This window comes from Halichoeres trimaculatus, unplaced genomic scaffold, assembly GCF_033239565.1.
Source record: "Halichoeres trimaculatus isolate MK-OKI-2021-1 unplaced genomic scaffold, fHalTri1.1 fHalTri1_scaffold_15, whole genome shotgun sequence".
In the NCBI taxonomy this organism is placed as follows: Eukaryota; Metazoa; Chordata; class Actinopteri; order Labriformes; family Labridae; genus Halichoeres; species Halichoeres trimaculatus.
This window is the reverse complement of record NW_027437193.1, coordinates 25,565,932-25,586,117: the sequence shown is the minus strand read 5'-3', so window position 1 is coordinate 25,586,117 and position 20,186 is coordinate 25,565,932. Positions and strand designations below refer to the sequence as shown.

Sequence of the window (20,186 nt, the reverse complement as noted above, 5' to 3'; positions counted from 1 at the left end):
TGGTATGTGTGTGGCACAAGATACGAGACAGACAGGTTTATTGTGACGTAAGGATCTTGACAACGGGCCAAAAGCACTGACATAATTAAGAAGGAGAATCAAACAACTTAGATTAAAAGAGAAGTGTTGAATGGTCCATCACTCAACTACACAGCTTATTAGTTCCATAAATAATTCAAAAGCTGGACTACACTATTGTATACAAATGCAGCCCCTATGCTGCATGCTAAATGCTGATTATGATATGCTACATTGTTTTCATTGATACAGGGTCTGTCTCCTAAAGTTGTACAGTTAAAAAGCCACAGTTTGGCTGTGGTCTTCTTCTGTTTGTAAAGATGCATCCAGTGAATTTAAAAGGGCAGAGGAAATACTGTGGGTTCCAGTTTTCCAGTCAAAATAATGAAATGTGAAAAAAAAAAAAAAAAAAAAAAAAAAGGGTGTGTGTGTGTGTGTGGGGGGGGGGGGGGGGGGGTGCTTTCATCAGTGCTCAGTGCAGTAAACTGCTCAGCTAATTCAAATGGCCCCAAATTATGCATTCATTTCATGATGTGACATCATCCCACATCCAAAAATGCAGAGGCAGTGTAGGCATTGAATAGGGAATGAAACTTATAACACTTCAAAAATGTTGATTTTAATTAAGAGAAAAAAAAAAACTGAAAGATATGGGGCATCAGATAAAACACGTTTTTTTCTCATCTTAAGTAAACATTTGAGTATGCACACATCTTAGATAACCAATGAGCATTTCTATTAATTTCATTATATCATATTTCTTGGAAACACAAATGAGATTAATAGGATCATAGATTTTGCACAATAAAAATCAGTGTAAAACACAGATTGCAATGATGATGTAAGCTTGTTGTTGACTTTCCCAGTCTGAATGACTGAGCAAAGGATAGGGGGTGGGGTGTCATTAATCCATGGCGAGTGATGACCTGACAGGCGAAAAAGAGAAGTAGTGGGGGATGGGCGAGGAAACAGTTGTTATGACTGGTGCTTGGCTGCGGAACAAACTTCCTAAGGCCTCGGCATCTTTTTCTGTTGTACCTCACTGGACGCTTTCAACGAGGAGACGTGGCCCCGTTTTCGGGCGACTGTCAAACGGATCAGGAGACAAATGCTGAATGACCATTTGGAGACATCATGCAGCTTTGAAAATCCACTGGATGTTATTTTTTGGAAAATAGGTTAGTTACCCGCTTCAGCATTGTAATACCATAGTTAAGCTCGCCTGGCATTGGGGCATCTATTTTTAACATTTATCGTGTTTGGCAGGTGTTTCAGCTTTGATTACACAACAAACTCTGACGTGGCCAATAGAGGGGACGACATATACGCTGAACACAACTGTGGTCACGGGTTAATCGTTACATTGAGCCTCCGAGAGACGCTTTGAAACAACAGTAGTTACAGGCGGCAGCTCATTTCTGCATGGCAGGTCACTCCACTGTGTCGAATGTCTGAAGCCGTTGCTGGCTTCTTACCGCCTGGCTTTAGTTTAAATATTATAACCTTACGATAGTTAATGTACATGTGAAAACATATTTTTTTTCTAAGCGATTAAATAGATAACATGATCTGACTCGAACAAACGAACTGTGGAAGATATCGTCAATTGAAAGATATTTCCAAGTAGGTACGAGATTATAGCAACACTGTCATTAGCATAGCATGCTAGTGTTAGCAACGAAGCTAGCTAGCTTGTTAGCAGGTTAACAGTGAGATTTCATGCCACATAGCAAAGTTTTTGTATCTGAGACGTTAACCCAGAGTACGTGTTTTCAGCTCCTGGAAAACAGTTACAAACATCACCTACATTACTGCTAATATTAGTTGACCTGCACCAAACGGAAAGAAATCATAGACCGCCTTGTCTGACTAGCATGTGCGAGGACGGGCAGAGCCGCCGCCAAGGCAAAACTAACGATAAGTCGCATGTTAGCCTTTGAGCTAACGTTGCGAAGTTATGTTACTGCTGAGTGGGCGCCGTGTGTAAATTGGTATGAACGGGTCAAATCTCATTACATAATTTAGATAGGTCAAAAATAAACATGGCAGAAGTAGTTTATTTGTGATGTTAACGATTTGCTAGGTATGGTTCAAATGAGAATTGTCGCCGCATACTGTACCGTTCATTTACCCAGAGACCCGTGACATGTGAACAGTTGTCAGCCCACTTCTACACTACAGCCGCAGCTGCACACTATACATCAGCTTCACTTGGCCAGACATTTTTCTAAACTTTCTCAAGAGGAGGAAAAAGTATGTGGACCCACCACGTGCCTCAAACTGTGATGGATTATCACTTGTTACGAATTATGCATAGATAAATGCAATCACTTTAAGTAGCTCATAATACCCAGTAGCACCCGCATGTGGGTGGGGTGGGGACATGGGGTGCCGTTTTCCTTTTTGCTTCTACTCAAAGGTTGGTACGCTGACATAACGTTATTGTTATGTTTCTGAATTTGTATGCAGTAGGGGCAGCTCCTGGCCCTAATAGCTTATGGAAACATTTACTCCTTAAAGGCAAATTAAATCAAATCATGACTTCAAAATGCAGCACTCGAGGCAAAACACTACAATTTCCCACATTTTACACAAGGTGATTCACAGATTTTCCTGCTTATAACACAAAACGCATATCTTCCATTCAAGAGATTCGTTATAAAGTGGAAAGCTTGAATCTATGTGGCTGTTTTATCTTATCAAATAACTGACACAGTTTCTGATATTGTTTGTGACACACCCCTTTGTTTATAACTTGTCCTCCTGGCTGCTTTATTACCCACCCATTCACAAGCAACTGCAAATATGTCTGCCTGAACGCAGGTAATTTGCCACAGTACTGATACAGAAACAACGTTCTCTGGGGTTATTTTGCTGCCTTTGTTTAAATCTGGTGCTGCTCGATCTTGCTTTAAATGCATATAGGTTTGCATGACTGGGCCTATTTTTTTTAATTACAGACAGGATAGGTAGAGTGAAAGAATTTAGTATAACTTCACCTACTTCAGAGGGAACAGAAAGGGAAAATAAGTCTAAAAGGGTCCAATCTCTGGCAACACTTGTTGTGTGAAGAGCTTTATTTTCAAGAAAATGTGTTTCTGCTTGCAGCTCTGATGGTTAAAATTCTTAAAATATATGTGGATTCTATTTTTTCTCCCAGGAGCACAGAGTTCTTGTCCAGGACAACAGAGCCATGATGTGCATCTGAAGACATCTTGATCACATGGGTAGTGTATCTCACTTCTTTTTTTTCTTTTTTCTTTTTTTTTTTTTTTTAAAAAAAAAACATTTATATTGCTTTGCCCTGTTCATTTGTGGAAAAAAAACAGCCATTAGGCGTTCATGATCCAATTATGAAGTAGCCTAATTTGTTGCTGTAGTTTCATTCTGAAACCGTGAGCTCATGATGAGTGTATCCAAGAATACACTGCAAAAAACTGAAATCTTATCAAGTGTTTTTGTCTTTTTTTAAAGTAAAAATTGTCTTATTATACTCGATATGAGCCACTTTCAACTTATCAATCCAGAAAAATGTCTTGTTTCAAGTTATCAGAGTACAAAAATGAGGTTTGAATTGCTTGTAACCAGTAAAAAAAATCTGCCAATGGAACAAGAAAAAATTGCTTGAAAATTTCCATGAGATAAGAATAATGTCTTAATACAAGTCACTTTTCTCTTGTTCCATTGGCAGATTTTTTTACTGGTTACGAGCAATTCAGACCTCATTTTTGTCCTGTGTGAATGTGAATTTGGCTCATATTGAGTCTTAAAAGGAATTTTCTGCTGAAAATAAGACAAAAACACTTGATAAGATTTCAGTTTTTGCAGTGTAGGAATAATAATCTACACCTGAACTCATATTAAACATTGTACATTGTTGTTTGGAGATCATTACACTCCATCTCTTTTTTGTGTGTAGTATCTCCACCAGATTAGTTACACGTCCGTCTTTTCTACTCATATAACTACCAAACAGCATTGGTTTGGTGGTTACAGACATGACATAAATGAAAATCAGAAACACCAGAATGCTGCTGTTGCTCATGCAAAGGTGTTGTCAGTGATCTGGAAAGGAATGCAGGTTCACTGAGTGTGAGATCTGTGTTGGCACGGTTCAAATGTAGTCTGGAGTAGTGGTAACGTGAAACTGGAGTCAATGAGTTTAATGTCTTGAGAGCTCCACTCACTATCTGCTGGAACGGCTCGTAGTTAGACAACATGTACTCTCCTACTGCTCTCTCCCATCTCCCTTCTCATCAAATCTAAAACTATGACTGAATCTGATTTAGTCAGGTGACTTTTTTGGTGAATCCTGCCTTTACATTTATTGGAGACTCAGTTGTGTTTCTGTCAAAAATCAAATGATACTTTTAGGGATGTGTAGCTGCATTTCCTCCAAGTATGTACCCGCACTGATGTTCGTAAACAGTTGAGTATTGGACACCAAGTCTGAGAGATGTAACACATGACCTATTCTTGTAAGTGAGCTCTGACCTGGTTCACTGCTCCTGCGTCACTTGCGTGGGGATGATATTTGCCTGCACCCTTTCATAACATGAGTGTCAGACACATCAACATGCTTGCAGTGCACCACCACACCAAACCTGGAAGAGGGACTTACCGTTTTAATTTAAGCCCCGGTCCTTAAGTAAACTGTCAGTTTAAAAAGGAAACCAAAAAGGCTGTGCAATACAATTCATCTGAGCCTCACTTCACCTTCATGCTCAGGTGATACAGCTTTTAAATAACACAATAAATTATTGTGGATTTTAAAAGGAAACTCAAGTTCTTAAGTAATATATAGTCCATCTACTATCTCCCAAGATGTCTCTGCCCACGCTCACCCATACTCCTTCATCTCCCCCGCCAAGCAGTACCAGCACAAGTGTGTTCAGTGAGTTCATTCACACTGCCTCAGTCTTTCTCCTCCATCCCATGCTCTTTTTCTGCAGCAACATTTCAGTGCTGCTGTGAGAGTGTTTTCAACCAGGAGCTGCCATCAGCCAATGAAAGTGAGCAGTGGTGGGAGAACAACATAGGGCTAAGGTTAGCAGAATGTTCTAGAGCTTAAAAATGCATCCACAGCTCTGCATCAACATGCAGGAAAACAGTGAACTGTCTTTCGTTGCATCCAGAGTGGCTCTTCTTCCTGGCTGCCAGCATCTCTGTCATCTGCCCTCTGTCAAAGCTACACACTGCTTACTCTTCATTCATTGTTCGACAAGTACTGACACTGCAACATAACGCATACAGTGTCTGTTTCAGAGAGAGAGAGAGGCAGAGAGTGCGTGATGAGATGTATGCTTTGTTGATATTGTGCTGTATTTTAGCAGAGATCAGCAGCAGCAGGGAACAAGTCTTGATATCTGATTTCTGATGGCAGCGTTTGTCTCAGTCCATAAGAAATCTGAGCTCTGAGGATTTTTCTGACCTCCTTGTTAGGATTGCTGAAGGGTTTCTACCAGATTCCAGGCACCCTTGTTCAGTTGGTCTTGGATCGCAGCCGCTGGGATGCAGCAGTAGGCTTGTTGACTTTTTCAGCCGGCTGGCACGATGGAAACAGTGGAAGTTCTGTCCCCCGGCCAGACCCCTTGTTTATTTCCACAGTCCTGTTTTAACAGTGCGGGTTCTGCATAGGCACTGCTGGGTCTGTTAATGCTAAGGTTTAGAGCCCATCTATTCCAGACATTGGAGGCCAAAAAGCCTGCCTGCCTCATGAACAAGGCTGGTAATTATTTCCAGTTGTAGGTTAATGATTGGAAACTGGTGGCCTGCCTAGAGCCAGGAGGGTTCTGCAGCTGACACAAGAAGAGAGGAATTAAGCACTATTATTTATCTAATAGCTGGTCACAGTTTGTGTACTTCTCTGTTTAGCACTGTGGGATGTAGGTCAAGCAAGGTGATGTTTTTTTTAACCTCTTCCTCTTCTCAGTTTTCATTGTGTGTGCCAGTTTGGTAATGAGCTACGCTGTTAGCTCGCAGTGTAACAACATCCTGTGTGTGTGTGTGTGTGTGTGTGTGTGTGTGTGTGTGTGTGTGTGTGTGTGTGTGTGTGTGTGTGTGTGTGTGTGTGTGTGTGTGTGTGTGTGTGTGTGTGTGTGTGTGTGTGTGTGTGTGCCAGCTCTCTATTACACCTGGCTCAGTGCCTCTGCATGTCATCTTTCTTTTACTATCCATTAATGCTCCTGTGGGATGTTAAAGCATGAGTGATGAAGATATTACTCAATCCTCTTTCAGCTCAGCTCTGTGGAGTGTAACATCATCATCCCTTTAATAAGAGCTCTGTGGTTTCCTTTACAGGCTCCTATCCTGTGCTGACCCAATGGTTTAATTGCCAGGACTCAAAATGAGCATAAGCAGTGATGAGGTCAATTTCCTGGTTTACAGATACCTGCAAGAGTCAGGTAAGCCCAACATAGTGCCATATGTTGTGAAACACTTCTCTAAATAGCTGCTTTTTTCCATTTTGTTTTACTTAGATATAAAATGTTGTTATTCACCACTTCTAGACTCCACTTTATTGAACTTCATCTCAGTCCTATTTTTCAAATTACACACACATCCTCCAGGCTTCTCCCACTCAGCGTTCACCTTTGGCATAGAGAGCCACATCAGCCAGTCCAACATCAATGGAGCCCTGGTGCCCCCTGCTGCTCTCATATCCATCATCCAGAAGGGCCTGCAGTATGTGGAGGCTGAAGTCAGCATCAATGAGGTCAGACTCCTCAGAAGTGTAACTCGAAATAAGCTGACAGAAAAAGATGCACATTTAACTTAGAGTTTTAAATCCAAGGTGATTTCAGTGTATAAAATAAAGTATTGAAGTGATGAAGCATTTCTGCTCTCCATCATTACAGGATGGGACCCTGTTCGACGGGCGACCCATTGAGTCTCTGTCCCTGATTGACGCTGTGATGCCAGATGTAGTCCAGACCAGGCAGCAGGCCTACAGGGACAAGCTGGCTCAGCAGCAGGCGGCAGCTGGAAGTGGCAGCAGCGCAGGACCCCAGGGGAGCACCAAGAATGGTGAGGGAGCTGCCAACGGAGAGGAAAACGGATCCCACGCCTTAGCCAGTAAGTCAGCACATATAAACTATGTCTGTATCAGCCCTTGATCTATGTATAAAAAAGCACTGATGCAGTGGTAAAGTTTTTCATAATTTCTGTGAAACTCATCTCAGTAACCTGGTTTGATATGTTTCAGCAGACATTCTCTCAGATATAAAGATAAATAAACTAAAACTAAAAGTTAGCCTTCTGATTGTGGTGGAGCCAAGCTGAAATCCAGATCCTGAAATTAAAAGTCAATTTATGTGTCTGTGCATGCGTTGGAGCAGAACTTCACTGTGCGCTAAAGATGCCGTGCTCTTTCGTGCACAGTAAAGTTCCACGAGGAGAAATGTGTGCAAACGGCATCCCATCATGAAAACTAGATCAACAACATAATTCAGCTATTTAGTGTATTAGATTAAAAAAAAACAAAGTAAAGACCTGATTTATAAGAGAGGGAACTCTAAATCACTTCTGCTATGATTTGGCGCTACATGGAAAATAAAATCAACTTAACTTCCAAAGGGGGCAGATGCCTCTGTTTGGGGGGATCCCCCCATGTATAACGGTAGGAGAAACACTGAAATATCCCGTGAGTCTTGGAAAAAAGTTTGGTTTCCAACGCTTCCTCTAAGTGTATATCCCTGTCACTCTGTGTAGTTTATATTTACTTTTAATTTCATCCTGATGAGTTTGTGGAAACAAGAATGATGATCAGTGTTGTGCTCCAGATACCCCCTTTCCACCAAACTGGTGCTGGTGCTAGTTTCAGGCCAGTGCCTGAGCTCTGATCTTTGTGTTTCCACAGACAAAGAACTGGTTCCAGGTGCTCAAAACTTGTGCGTGGCAAGCACCGACTTTTTGCTAGGCCAGAGCTAATGCTGCGCTCATTTGTACTCAGAAGTCCGAATTTTCCAGTTCCAAGTGGGAATGCCCAGCTGGAACTTATTATTTAACTTATTATTTAACTTAACAGACTAAACAGTCTTATGTTGTTCATCTTTTTTACATGAAGAGGGTCATTTCTGCCTCATGTTATATGTTTACATTTCTCTCCTGCTCTGTATTGCTCATGACAGACACACTAACACATGTTCGAACACACAGAAAGAGAAAGAGAGGGATGAGCAATCACTGTGTAGCAGACAGTCAGAAACAAGTAATAAATAAATTGCTGCCTAGCTGTAAGCTCTTCAGTACCAACTTTGTTGTGTTCTGCACCATGTGTCTGACGCCACCTCTTCCCAGAGCGGTTACGTATGAAGTGATGTACTGATGTTTTACGGTGGTGCAATGGCGTGGCCCAGATTTGGCTCTTTGCTGACGGAAGACCAAACTGGTTCTAAGGGCGCGGTCACACTGGCCATCCAAACCATGCCGTGCCTCAGCACAATTGCCCCCCCCACGCCGCTGTTCCCCAGCTGGAGAGTACGGCCAGCGGTAACCCTACCCCAATATGAACCAGACTTTAGCGGGTGTCTCACACACGCATGGCTGCCTACGTCATCTTGAAGTGTCTCTTTACATGAAGTGTGATCTCATTAGAGACAGCACAATGAGACACAGAGAGCACTGCTACAACTTTAGAGACTTTTGGACTTATATTAAGTCGTTTTCACCCGACACAGCCCTCTAACACCCCCGCTTTGTTTAAAATGATTGTCGAGAGATGCGCACGCGGCGATCATACGTAATGGATCGCACGCGCTGTCCGCGTGCTTCTGCTCGTGCATGAAGTAAACCATGCCAAAGCCCACCTCTCCGAAGCGTGTCAAAGCACGGCAAAGTTGCAGCCACACTGGCCATTCCAAACGTGCTTTGGGGTTGAAGCGTGCTTAGGCACGGCACGATTGGCCAGTGTGGCCGCGTCCTTAGAAAGAACCTGATTTGAACCAAATAAGCTCTACCAATGAACGAGCACTGGTGGAAAAGGGGTAAAAGTTAATTTTTTTTTTAATCACTACATTTTGGGCTGGCATTAGTCAAGTGACCAATCGGTAGTGGCAAGTTTTGCTATGCTCAGATAAAACTGTCTGTGTAGAGAGCAAAAGCAAGTAGAAAGCAGTCCACAGTCGTGTCAACCCAGCCTTAGACAGTGGTAATCTGACAGCAGTTTATTTGTTTTCATAAACGTAAACCATTATGTAGATGCAGCTATAAAAAAAACAACCTAAATACAGATTCTGATCTGTGTGATGTTGATTTCTTAATCCCCCATCAGTATTCAGACTTTTTGTCTCAGAGGTAAATCTGTTGACCAAAGATGAGTGATGACTTATGGAGGACTTGATGACTCGTATTGTTTGTTCAGTTCCTGCATCTGGACAATCAGGGTTTTTTTTTTTTAATAAAAATTGTTGTTCATTCAACAATGCACAGCTTGCCCTTAAAATCCACAGCTGTCAGCTGCTCATGCTGGTGGTCACTCTGTGCAGTAACACTTGCCGAGGTCTCGTTGAGAAGTCGTGCCGTCAACATTCTGTTTGAATTAGCGAGATCAGACGGTGACGTACACATGCTGTGCTGCGGGTCTGGTCTGGTTTGCAGAAAATGAGATGATGCCCGCCTGTTCTTGAGAATCTCTGCCATGAGATAAACATCTGATTGTCTGGTTGTTCAAGCAAAAACTATGTGAGAAACACTGCTACTTAATAAAACACTAACTGGCTCCTCTACAAGAGGTCTTTACCAAACTTTTTATTCCATGACCTTAAAAATACATGTTTTTTTAATCTAACCTTACTGTGTAACAGCAAAGTGAATTAAAACTGTTGAGTTAAAGGTCCTGTTCTCTCCCTGTAGATCACCACTCAGAGCTGATGGAGGTGGACAGAGATGTGGAGATCCCCCAAAGTAAAGCCATGGTTCTGAGGGGCCATGAGTCTGAAGTGTTTATCTGTGCCTGGAACCCAGTGAACGATCTCCTTGCCTCAGGGTCAGTATCTCCTCAGCATCACCTTCTTCTTGGCTGTTTTTGCTGGGTCACTCAGGTAGAAAGTATGACGGGAAAGTGTCATTTTGACAGGAACACAACAGCAAGTTAATGCTTTAATGAGAAATCAGTTATGTCATCGGTGGATGAACTGTTTTGCAAATGTTACAACCCAAATGATTTGGAGTTGGTCATAGATGGATGTCATATTTAGTCTTTCTACTTAATCAGTTTTCAGCTTTTCTGGCTTATTTTAAAATATTCCCTAACTGGATTACTGAACAAATTCATCCTTTTTTGGGAGAAAAGTGTCTTAGATAAGAACTTTTTATGGGTTGTCCCCCAGAGCGCCACTAAAAGAATATTAGCAGAGTAAAGTCATTGTTCCCTCAGTGGCATTATCTCTCTCCAAACACAGAAGGATCTTTAACACTGCTGGGTTTATGAAGAGAAGCGTGGTTCACATTACTTGATGAAAACAGCTTTTCCAGGAACAACTCATGACTAAGACCTATTGTTCTTCAAGTTCAGCAGAATGACTCAGTGGTTCTTACACAAACAGGCTCAGCTGATAAATCACCAGAGTAAGACGGAGCAGTTTCAGATATGGGATGTTTTTTAATTACAGTTTTCTGTTTCTATACCCAAGTGTTAATAGTAGACTGGCTAAATGTCAAACCAGAAGCTGTCTGAGCTTTTTGTGATGAGTAAAATCAAACAAAAGAGTTAGGTCGGGTTTCTTTTAATGTTTTTAACCTTTGCTGATTGTGCCAAACTACAAGTTCTCAGCCTTAAGCCAGGTTCGTACTTTGAAATCAATAATGTACCCTATGTCCCAGATAGCCGACATGCATCTCCTCCAAAATGTAACTATGCACTGAAATTACATAAACTGCAAGCCCTGTGACCGCTTCACTGAGCTGGAGTGTGTTTCGTGTATTTACAGGACTTTCAGAATAGCTGCACATCAGTCATACATTTCATATTCTCTTTCTCTTACTTTATCCTTCCTTTTTTGTTGCTTAGTGATCAACGCAACACATATCTGCTTCAATATACCAAAATGTGCTCAAAATGGTCGTAAAGGAGCAAAAAAAAGAAAGAAAACAAAGTGGGAACGGACGGAAACAGATGATCCAACGATCACACAAGGAACACTGCCCACATGAGTTTCTGATGAGCACTGCAACACAGGCACGTTAATGCAGAAGTATGTAGTGGTCACATCCACGTCACCTGCTATGGTGTAGGTTCAGAAAAGTATAAATCAGGCTGTGCTGTATTCATTTTCAGTTCTTGAAGGGTTAAATTGATGAAGCAAACAATAGCCGCGTTTCCACCAAGCAGATCCGTTCTGTTCGTCTTGGTACGGCATGCTTTTTGTGGTGTTTCCACCGACTCATCCCGAGAGTCGAGCCGACCTACTTTTTTGGGACCCTTTTGTAGGGGTGCCGGACTGAACCGATCCGCTCTCGGAAGGTGGAGCTACAACACTGCAGACTGTTGATTGGTCAAAAGAATCGTCACTTACCCTGACAGCAGCTGTATTTCTCCTGGCAGCACACAGTCTTCTCTGAAACAAAGCTTGATTGCACTTTGTATCAAAGAGCCACATGACAATCACAGAGAGGACAAAATGCTGCATGTCTTCCATCTATGCTCTTTGTTTACTGTGTCGCGTTTTACTTCTTTGTTGGATTTAATAGCGGGGTAAGCTGCTACGGCATCGCGCTGTTATTTAACAGCTCCAGCATCTGGCTTACACGCCGCCCACCACAAGACAGCACAGTTTGCTGTGGAAACGCAAACGGGATCAGGCTTAACTGTACCAAACCGTCCCAAACCGTACTGAACCGACCCGAACTGCTGGGTGGAAACGCAGCTAATGTGTTTTGAATGCCAGTCTGCTCTCCATAGCAATGCTGTGCATTTGTTGAGGCTATGAACAGAGGTTTGGAAACACTGACTCTGAAGCTTCTTTGTGGGCTACAAAGAAAACAGAATCATAAGCAACAAGACCAATAATTTGTGTGTGGTTATTTTTCCATTCCTGAAACTGTTTCTCAGAGAAAGGAGTCAGTGCTGGTGATTGACAGAATCCTGCAGAAGGGACAGTTTTTTGGCATTTCTCTTGAAAAAGATGTCAAGTATGTGACATTTGTGAAAAGACCAGCAAAAGGTAAAATATGACACCAAAATCAAAGTAGGAGTTCCACACAGGAGCCTTCAGTTGTCACATTGCACATCTCTTTATTTCTTTATGACAGTACATCCCCCTGCCTCAGGGGTTGTTTTACTGTTGTATCGAATATTGACGTTTAATTGTATTACCTTAAATATAAAACCCCACCTAATTCAGATGTATTAGGCTGTGGAACAGAAAAGGTCTGATATCTTTGTTAATATGGTAAATAACCTTCAGTTACATGGGAACTTATGTGGAAAAAACGCTGCTTCATAAAAGCAGTTTAGGGAATTAATTGAACTCTGTCAAATAAGATGAAATCAACATCAAATAAGTGACTGTAATGAAAAGTGTTATTTAACTCTACCCCAAAGCCAAAGACTGTTTGTGTTCATGCAGTTCAACACATGGCCAAGCCTTTCCCAATAAAAGGGCTGCCAAATCATTTCCAAAATAGTTTGATTTTCTGTAGGGCTAGGGATGAAATTGAAATTGGGTGAAAATGTTGCTTCATGTTATGGATGCTGTGTTAGCAACTGTGGAGCTTCCAGCATGTTTCTTCTGTATTCAGTTCAGTCCTTAATGTTCAATAAAAACTGCTCTGAAAACACATATGGCAGGGTGTCTACTACATGTATATGTTTATGGTGCACAGCCACACCATGTCACACCTATAGAAGAACACAAAACCTGTATGGTCTCTGTATTTTTGGGTTGGAGGTGGGCCGCCAAACAGTTGGAGACTTATGAGTGGGCCCTTAGTTAAAAAAGGTTGGGAATCACTGCTTTAGAGACAAGTTTTCGTTGACTTATTTAATACTCACCTTCTATCGAGGGCATACCTCTCACAGTAAAAGTGGTGAGGAAGCAAAAAGCTGTGACTAGCGCTGCGGTCCTTTATAAGGGAGGCTGCATGAGGGTCGATAACCAACACAACCCTTTAGCCCCGTTTCCACCAAGCAGTCTGGTTTAAATCAGTTCGGTTCACTACTGGTTGCCTGGTCCTGTTTGCGTTTCCACAGCCAACAGTGCCCCCTTGTGGTGGGCAGTGTGTAAGCTGGATGCTGACAGCCGCATCAGTAACATAATACTGTGACACCATAGCAGTGCAACACAGTTTAGCCGGCTATTAAATCAACCAATTAACAAAGAAGAAAATGCGACACAGTAACCAAAGAGCAACTACGAAAGACATCCAGCATTTTGTCTTCTTTGTGATGACACCATGTCTGCATGTGGCGTTTTGATACAAAGTGCAATCAAGCTTTGTTTCAGAGAAGACTGTGTGCCGCCAGGAGAAATGCAGAAATGCAAACGGTCTGCAGTGTTGTAGCTCCACTTTCTACGATTGGAAGGGTTTAGCCTAGCACCCCTAGGAAGGGTGCCAAAAAGTGGGACGGCTCGTCTCGGTTATTTGGGGGTCTGTCCCGGGACTAGTCAGTGGAAATGCTGTAAAATATGTGCCTTGCCAAGACAAACCGAACTGAACCGCTTGGTGGATACCGGGCTTTTCTCTACCAGAACATATGAAAAGACTTGACTGATTCAAAAATGTTTGTGATTTGATTTCATGCTTTCAAATGTAAACCCCACTTAAGAGAAACCGTGGTCAGTTTTAAACCCCTCTCAAGGTTTTGAAACCCCAGCTGCGTTGTGTGCCTCATATTGGACTTGTGTATCTGTTGTCTGGGGCAGGTCCGGGGACTCGACAGCACGGATCTGGAACCTGAGTGAGAACAGCACAGGCGGATCCACCCAGCTGGTTCTGAGGCACTGCATACGGGAAGGAGGCCAGGACGTACCAAGCAACAAAGACGTCACCTCACTGGACTGGAATGTGAGTCTGTGTGTAGTGGAGCTGTACGGTTGTGTGTCTGTGTCCACTGAGTGCAGATTTTAGTAATCTAATACTGCATAATGTGTGCGTGTGTGTGTGTCTGTTGGACCACAACTTCCACTGAAGGCATTCCTTTCAAACTGATGCATTCGTGGGCGATTCACTCCCACACAGGTGAAGGTCGTTCACACCGCTCAGCTGAAGAGTTTTTTCTTTTTGCGAGTACAAGTCAGCGCACACTGTTAAATCAGAATGTTACCATTCAGATAGGAATGTTTTTCACAAGAGTAAACCAGAGAGAGGAATTCATCTGAGCTCAAACTAATTTGAATATTGTTTCTGTTTCTTTCAGAGCGAGGGGACGTTACTAGCTACAGGCTCATATGACGGCTTTGCTAGAATATGGACAAAAGATGGTGAGACTCCGACCATCCTGTCTGTCAAAGCTTTGAACGACTGGTGACAATTTCTGCTCACTGCATTATTTTTTGTTATGTATCCCTCTATTTTCCCCACTTCACTTAGTGTTATTCCATTCATGATCCATAGGCAGGTTTGCTCAGTGCCAACAGCATCTGTAACAGTGTTTGTTTTACCATTTATACTCCACCCATCAGAACAAAATTTCACCTACATATTTTTTTACATCAAGTAACAGAATATTTTATTGATTTCTTTATGAATGATCCATTAATGGGGCAATTTGGCCGTGAAAGCGTCTTTTTTCCCACACAGCTTTCATAAACTCCTCCCACTTCCCAGTAGTAGAAGCTTTATGTCATTATATTTGATATATTTTCTTCAGATCTCCTGAAACTATCAAAGTTTCACTATTTGCTACGTCTCTCCTGTATACCAGGTGTTTTCTGGTTTGGATCGCAGTCAGTCTTTTAGTCAGGAAACTACCTTACTGTTAGATTTTGGTCAATGATAAAAGTGTTTTTGTTTTTTGTAACAATCCCTGTCTTTTCTCTTTCTAAAACTCATTGGTCTGTTGTTTTTTTTCTTTTTATATTTTCAGGTAACCTGGCCAGCACTTTGGGTCAGCATAAAGGTCCAATATTTGCACTCAAGTGGAATAAGAAAGGAAACTTCATACTCAGCGCAGGTGTGGATAAGGTAAGACATTGGTTTGAGTTTTGGCTTTTAGAGTTAAATAAGTGGAATAGATTCCTCTGGGGTGACCTTGTCAGCATTGTAGCTTAGTCTTTATCTAGCGTGACCTTTATCAAAATGAGTCCCCATGGAAACCAGGTGTTGAGGTGAGACGTAACACAGTGTGGGAACACACTCACTGAGATACTGATTTGAATAGTAAAAAATTCTTGCTTTAAATGTGGTACGGGAAGGTAAAAGGCTGTTTGTGTAGAAGTAGTGGTTTCATATTTGAAAAGTATTTTGCTTATTTTCGTTTGTATATTATAATGTCCCACAATAAAAAGCTTGTTTTAACTAAGCTTTTCACAGGTCGCATTTAAACGGCCACCCAGCTCAAGAAGAACAAACTCTGCATAGTTTTACTGCTATTACATGCAATTAATAAGTTACTAAAGAACTTAATAAGTTGTGTTTGAAGGCAAGACAGGATGACTAGATATGCTCGAGTTCAATTTATAATTAATAGACATTGGTAAACATCGCCATCTAGTGTACAAAAGTTGAAATACCATTACCAAAAACTAAAAACTCCTTTTTTCACACAGACCACAATTATTTGGGACGCCCACACGGGAGAGGCAAAGCAGCAGTTTCCTTTCCATTCAGGTGAGTGACAGGAGTCAGCTGCACTCGTCCACGTTACATTTCATTCAGGAGTGTTGTTGTTTTCAGACTGATGTAACCTTTGGCTCAACTCTTGAGACAATAATAAGTTTACAATGTTGTGATTGATATCTTTTACTGCAGTATTCTACTCTGCTTGTCTTTTGCATTTTGTGATATGAATGTTTGACATTCCTTGACAAAAGAAATGTAGTCCCACTTTTCTGTAAAGAAAAACATGTGAACCCACAGTATTCAGAAAAATCAGTTTTATGAAGAAATAAGAAACGTGTGTTTAACCCATTCATAGTATGTCCACAAACCTTGTAACAGAGTAATCGTCTCCCTTCCTCCTCTTACCTACTAACAGCTCCTGCTCTGGATGTGGACTGGCAGAGCAACAACACGTTTGCCTCCTGCAGCACAGACATGTGTATCCATGTGTGTAAGCTGGGTCAGGACAGACCCGTCAAGACCTTCCAGGGGCACACGGTGAGAAAAAACTTCTGTCTGGGTGCTGCTTTTTGTCAGGCACGGATACAGAAACCTCAACTGAGCAGATGTTAAACTGGTTCTTCAAACACTGGGATGATAAAGCTGATAAACAGTTTGGCTCTTAGCTGTGACCAAAGACATAAAAACTACAACACAATATTCAGTTTGTGAACTCTGTTGTCTCCCATGCTCACCAGTAAAGACCCGCTTTGTTCTTGTGTGTTTTTTTTTATTCTCGCTGTAGAACGAGGTGAACGCCATCAAGTGGGATCCCACTGGTAGTCTACTGGCTTCCTGCTCGGATGACATGACACTGAAGGTCAGTCCTATTGAACATGCGCAGGTTTTTGACTCACAGTGGGCTGTTAGGGTACATCAGTGCACAGCTGTCAGCATGATAGTACAGACACTAAACCTGTTTGGTTTATTCTGATAAATTAAAGCATTTTCTTTTTTTGTTCGAGCCTTTGATGAAATTGATAAAAATAAGATTTTTTTTCTTGATTAAATACTCATCAGAGGAACTCTCAAACTAGAAAAAGTGTTGTGTAGGATTAGTTTGGTAAGTCAAGGGGTATTTGTCAGTTTCTGTTTGTAAATTCAGAATCCACACATCCTTTCCATAAAGACTTTTTTGTTTTCTTTAAATTCACATTATGAGTTTACTCAAATATTTGCACATGTAAAGGATTAGATTTCACTTTAACTGTATCTCATTGTTTATTTTTTAAGGGCATATGTTAACACAGTAAATCATGCAACAAAGCATTCTTCTTATTTAGTGATGGTTACTTTCCAAGAACAAATTGACTGACTGAACCACACATCTTAACTACACAGACCACATTATCAGGTTTGTGGAGAAATGTATCCATACCAGTTCTCTTTCAAACTTAATAACAAATAAAAATACTCACACTCATGCAGATATGATTATGACCGAGGTGTGTTTCATTGTGCTGCATCATCTTTCTCACATATGAGGGAACTAAAGAGACCTGTCTCTGGCATTTTGAGGGTTTAATGTGCCGATCTTATAGGATGCAGGATTTCAGCTTCTCAGCAGCTCAGTGTATCTCTGTTCATATTTTTCATTCCACGAACTGTCAAATGTTTACCATATTTCAGGAATGCAGCCAGGCAAATCTGTCCTCTTTCCTTTTGTTGCTTTAGATCTGGAGTATGAAGCAAGACTCATGTGTCCATGACCTCCAAGCCCATAGTAAAGAAATCTACACCATCAAGTGGAGCCCCACGGGTCCTGGGACCAACAACCCCAGCGCCAACCTCATGCTGGCCAGGTGAAAGCACTGAGAAACACCTGAACACCACTCTTACCCTCAAGAGATGTTAGCCCTGTCGATGATGATGATGTTCTCAGAGAGGTCATGTACACATACCTGGAGGGAATATAGAAACTTGAACTTGTTCTCCCTTAAAACCAGCAAAAGTCAAAATGCTGTTTTTTTTTTCTGGCAAAAAAAAAACCCTGTGGGCTACATAGATCCATCCAGTAGATCGTAGAGCCCCTTGGCCACTTTTTTCTGTATGGTTTGTTACTCTTATTGACAACTGGAGGTCAGTAAAATTTAAGTGTTCCTTTTTCTTTTTCAATTAAAAAATGCAAAAAAGACTTGTTTAAATGCTAACAGTATCTTTTGTTGGTTAGTCATACTATAAAATGACTTAAAACTTGTGTTAAGTGAACAATGCAGAAGATAAAGGTCCCCCCCAAAATATCGTATGCTAAAACGCAACCGCAATATTGGTCTAAAAAAATCGCAATTAGATTATTTTCCAAAATCGTTCAGCCCTAATTAGCACCAATATTCCTGGTTACAGGTTATTTTAAATTTCTACTTCTTAGCTTCCAGGTCAGATTGATTTATGGCACGTCTGGGTCTCTATGACAACACCACAACCCCTGACCAAGTTAAGTAGTGAGAGCCCTGCTGAAAATGTTTTTTGTGATTAATTTTGTAGTGATGGTGGACACTGGAGCCTAACTGTCAGACAGAAAAAGAACAGAGGAAAGAGTGATACTGCCTGAGCTAAAGGCCAATTAGCCTTTAGCTCAGGCAGTATCACTCTACAACACAGGGACCAAACTGTTTGTGCTAATGTTGATTCCAACCCTCAGTCAGCAGTTATTCTGCGGTGGTCTGTTCAAACTTGAGAGTCTATCAATAAAATGAAGAGTGAGGTTACGTTAGCTCTGCTTGGCAGATGACTAGCAGGACATAGCTAACCAGGATTCACTAACGTTACACATTACAGACATGTCTTAGAGCACCGGACTGTCAGCTGGGCTTAATATTAACAGCTACTAAACTACTTACAAACTGACAGTTTACTTGTTGTCACGTTAGTCTACAGATGCGTTGGAGCACCAGGATGACGATGATGCTATAGCTGGCTACTACAACGTTTGCTTGATGTCAAACCATAACGCTCTGTAACTGTACTGATAAATACCTTACCTCGGTGCGTTGTATCTGGTAAAAAGTTGTCCCAAACATAGAAAGTTTGTTTCGATTCAATCTCCATTTAATTAAAAAAAAACACATGCCTTGCTAAAAGTAATGACAGTAACATTGTGCGGGGACTCCAGGCCATAAGGTGACGAGAGAGTGCAATTACAAAAGATCCTCCTCATAGCATCTTTGATAGAGCTCAATCAATATATAACCTGCCACTGACCTCAGTACAGCTGCCTACGGAAGAGTTTGTTCAGACTTCATCTGCAGAGTCAGCCTCACCTTTACTTTGTTGTATATCATTCTATTTACTTAAGCTAACAGTGAGTCACTACCTTTGCAGTCTGAACGCTTGTCAAAAGCATCTGTTTGAGATGCTACATGAGCCCAAGTGACCCTGAGGACATAACAGAGCAGACTTTATACCTGAACAACCCTAAAATCCTGAGATTCCTGTGCAGGAAACACGACTGACAACTTTCATCCTCAGAATGAGACCAAGGGACTGTTGTGCCCTCTGTTAAATATGTCTGCAATCCTAAATCTGTATACTGTGAAAACAGAGGATTTAATGCCTCTAGAGGATTATTTATTGTTTTACAGACACATTTAGTTGACTTGTTTCTTGTAATCATTGTGCGGTTTGTGTGTGTGACATCACAGATTTGTTTCATGTCTGTTAGTTTTGGACACTTTTTTAAGTTGTCTTCTCCTTTTTTCTTGCTAGTGCATCATTTGACTCCACGGTGCGCCTCTGGGATGTGGAGCGTGGGGTGTGTATCCACACACTGACTCGCCATCAGGAGCCCGTCTACAGTGTGGCCTTCAGCCCTGATGGCCGGCACCTCGCCAGTGGCTCCTTTGACAAGTGTGTCCACATCTGGAATACTCAGGTCTGGGAAGACTCTGTCAAATCACAACCTTATTGGCAATGATCTTTGGCTTTTGTATTCTCACAAAGGTGCTTTTAATGCCTCAGTATTCCCTGACGTTGCTCTTGTGTTATTTTCAGACCGGTGCTTTAGTTCACAGCTATCGAGGGACAGGAGGGATCTTTGAGGTTTGCTGGAACGCCACAGGGGACAAAGTAGGAGCCAGCGCGTCAGATGGATCAGTGAGTTGTGCCGCCTGAATGCTTTCACACATCATTATATTACCACTGGCTGTAGCACAAGTGTCTACCTCTGTGCAACTCTCACACCCAACTGCTGACCCAGAGAGAATGTGGGTCAGCTGAGTGAATTTAAGGTTTGACCCGTGCAAACTGAACCCCTGATCAGGATCAGGTTTCTGATTGGATGATTAACAGGTGTTTTGGGCCTTTTTAGTTAAAAGAGCTGCATGAGAGATGTTGGCTGCTGAAGAAAAGTGTGTAAAGACTGGCTGCAGCTGAAGCCTAAACTGTGCTGAGAGTTTTACAAACTGAAAAAA

The 20,186-nt window shown here is 41.7% G+C and overlaps 1 protein-coding gene across 4 annotated transcripts in view; it reads left to right on the top strand.

The window, feature by feature from the left end:
• Positions 1 to 1,029: 1,029 nt before the first annotated feature.
• Positions 1,030 to 20,186, top strand: part of LOC141804493 (F-box-like/WD repeat-containing protein TBL1XR1) — a 28,699-nt gene continuing 9,542 nt past the window's right edge. The window contains exons 1-15 of one of the 4 annotated variants that reach the window (XM_074688947.1): positions 1,030 to 1,196; positions 3,179 to 3,245; positions 6,319 to 6,422; positions 6,588 to 6,733; positions 6,876 to 7,092; positions 9,871 to 10,003; positions 13,881 to 14,022; positions 14,375 to 14,438; positions 15,044 to 15,141; positions 15,726 to 15,786; positions 16,154 to 16,275; positions 16,523 to 16,597; positions 17,452 to 17,579; positions 19,483 to 19,648; positions 19,768 to 19,869. In XM_074688947.1, the coding sequence (XP_074545048.1) occupies positions 6,365 to 6,422; positions 6,588 to 6,733; positions 6,876 to 7,092; positions 9,871 to 10,003; positions 13,881 to 14,022; positions 14,375 to 14,438; positions 15,044 to 15,141; positions 15,726 to 15,786; positions 16,154 to 16,275; positions 16,523 to 16,597; positions 17,452 to 17,579; positions 19,483 to 19,648; positions 19,768 to 19,869 (1,512 nt within the window). In that variant the 5' untranslated portion in view covers positions 1,030 to 1,196; positions 3,179 to 3,245; positions 6,319 to 6,364. Of the gene's footprint in view, positions 1,197 to 1,421; positions 1,646 to 3,178; positions 3,246 to 6,318; positions 6,423 to 6,587; positions 6,734 to 6,875; positions 7,093 to 9,870; positions 10,004 to 13,880; positions 14,023 to 14,374; positions 14,439 to 15,043; positions 15,142 to 15,725; positions 15,787 to 16,153; positions 16,276 to 16,522; positions 16,598 to 17,451; positions 17,584 to 19,482; positions 19,649 to 19,767; positions 19,870 to 20,186 lie in introns of those variants that run through there. The other 3 variants (XM_074688945.1, XM_074688946.1, XM_074688948.1) reach the window with 3 other exon arrangements.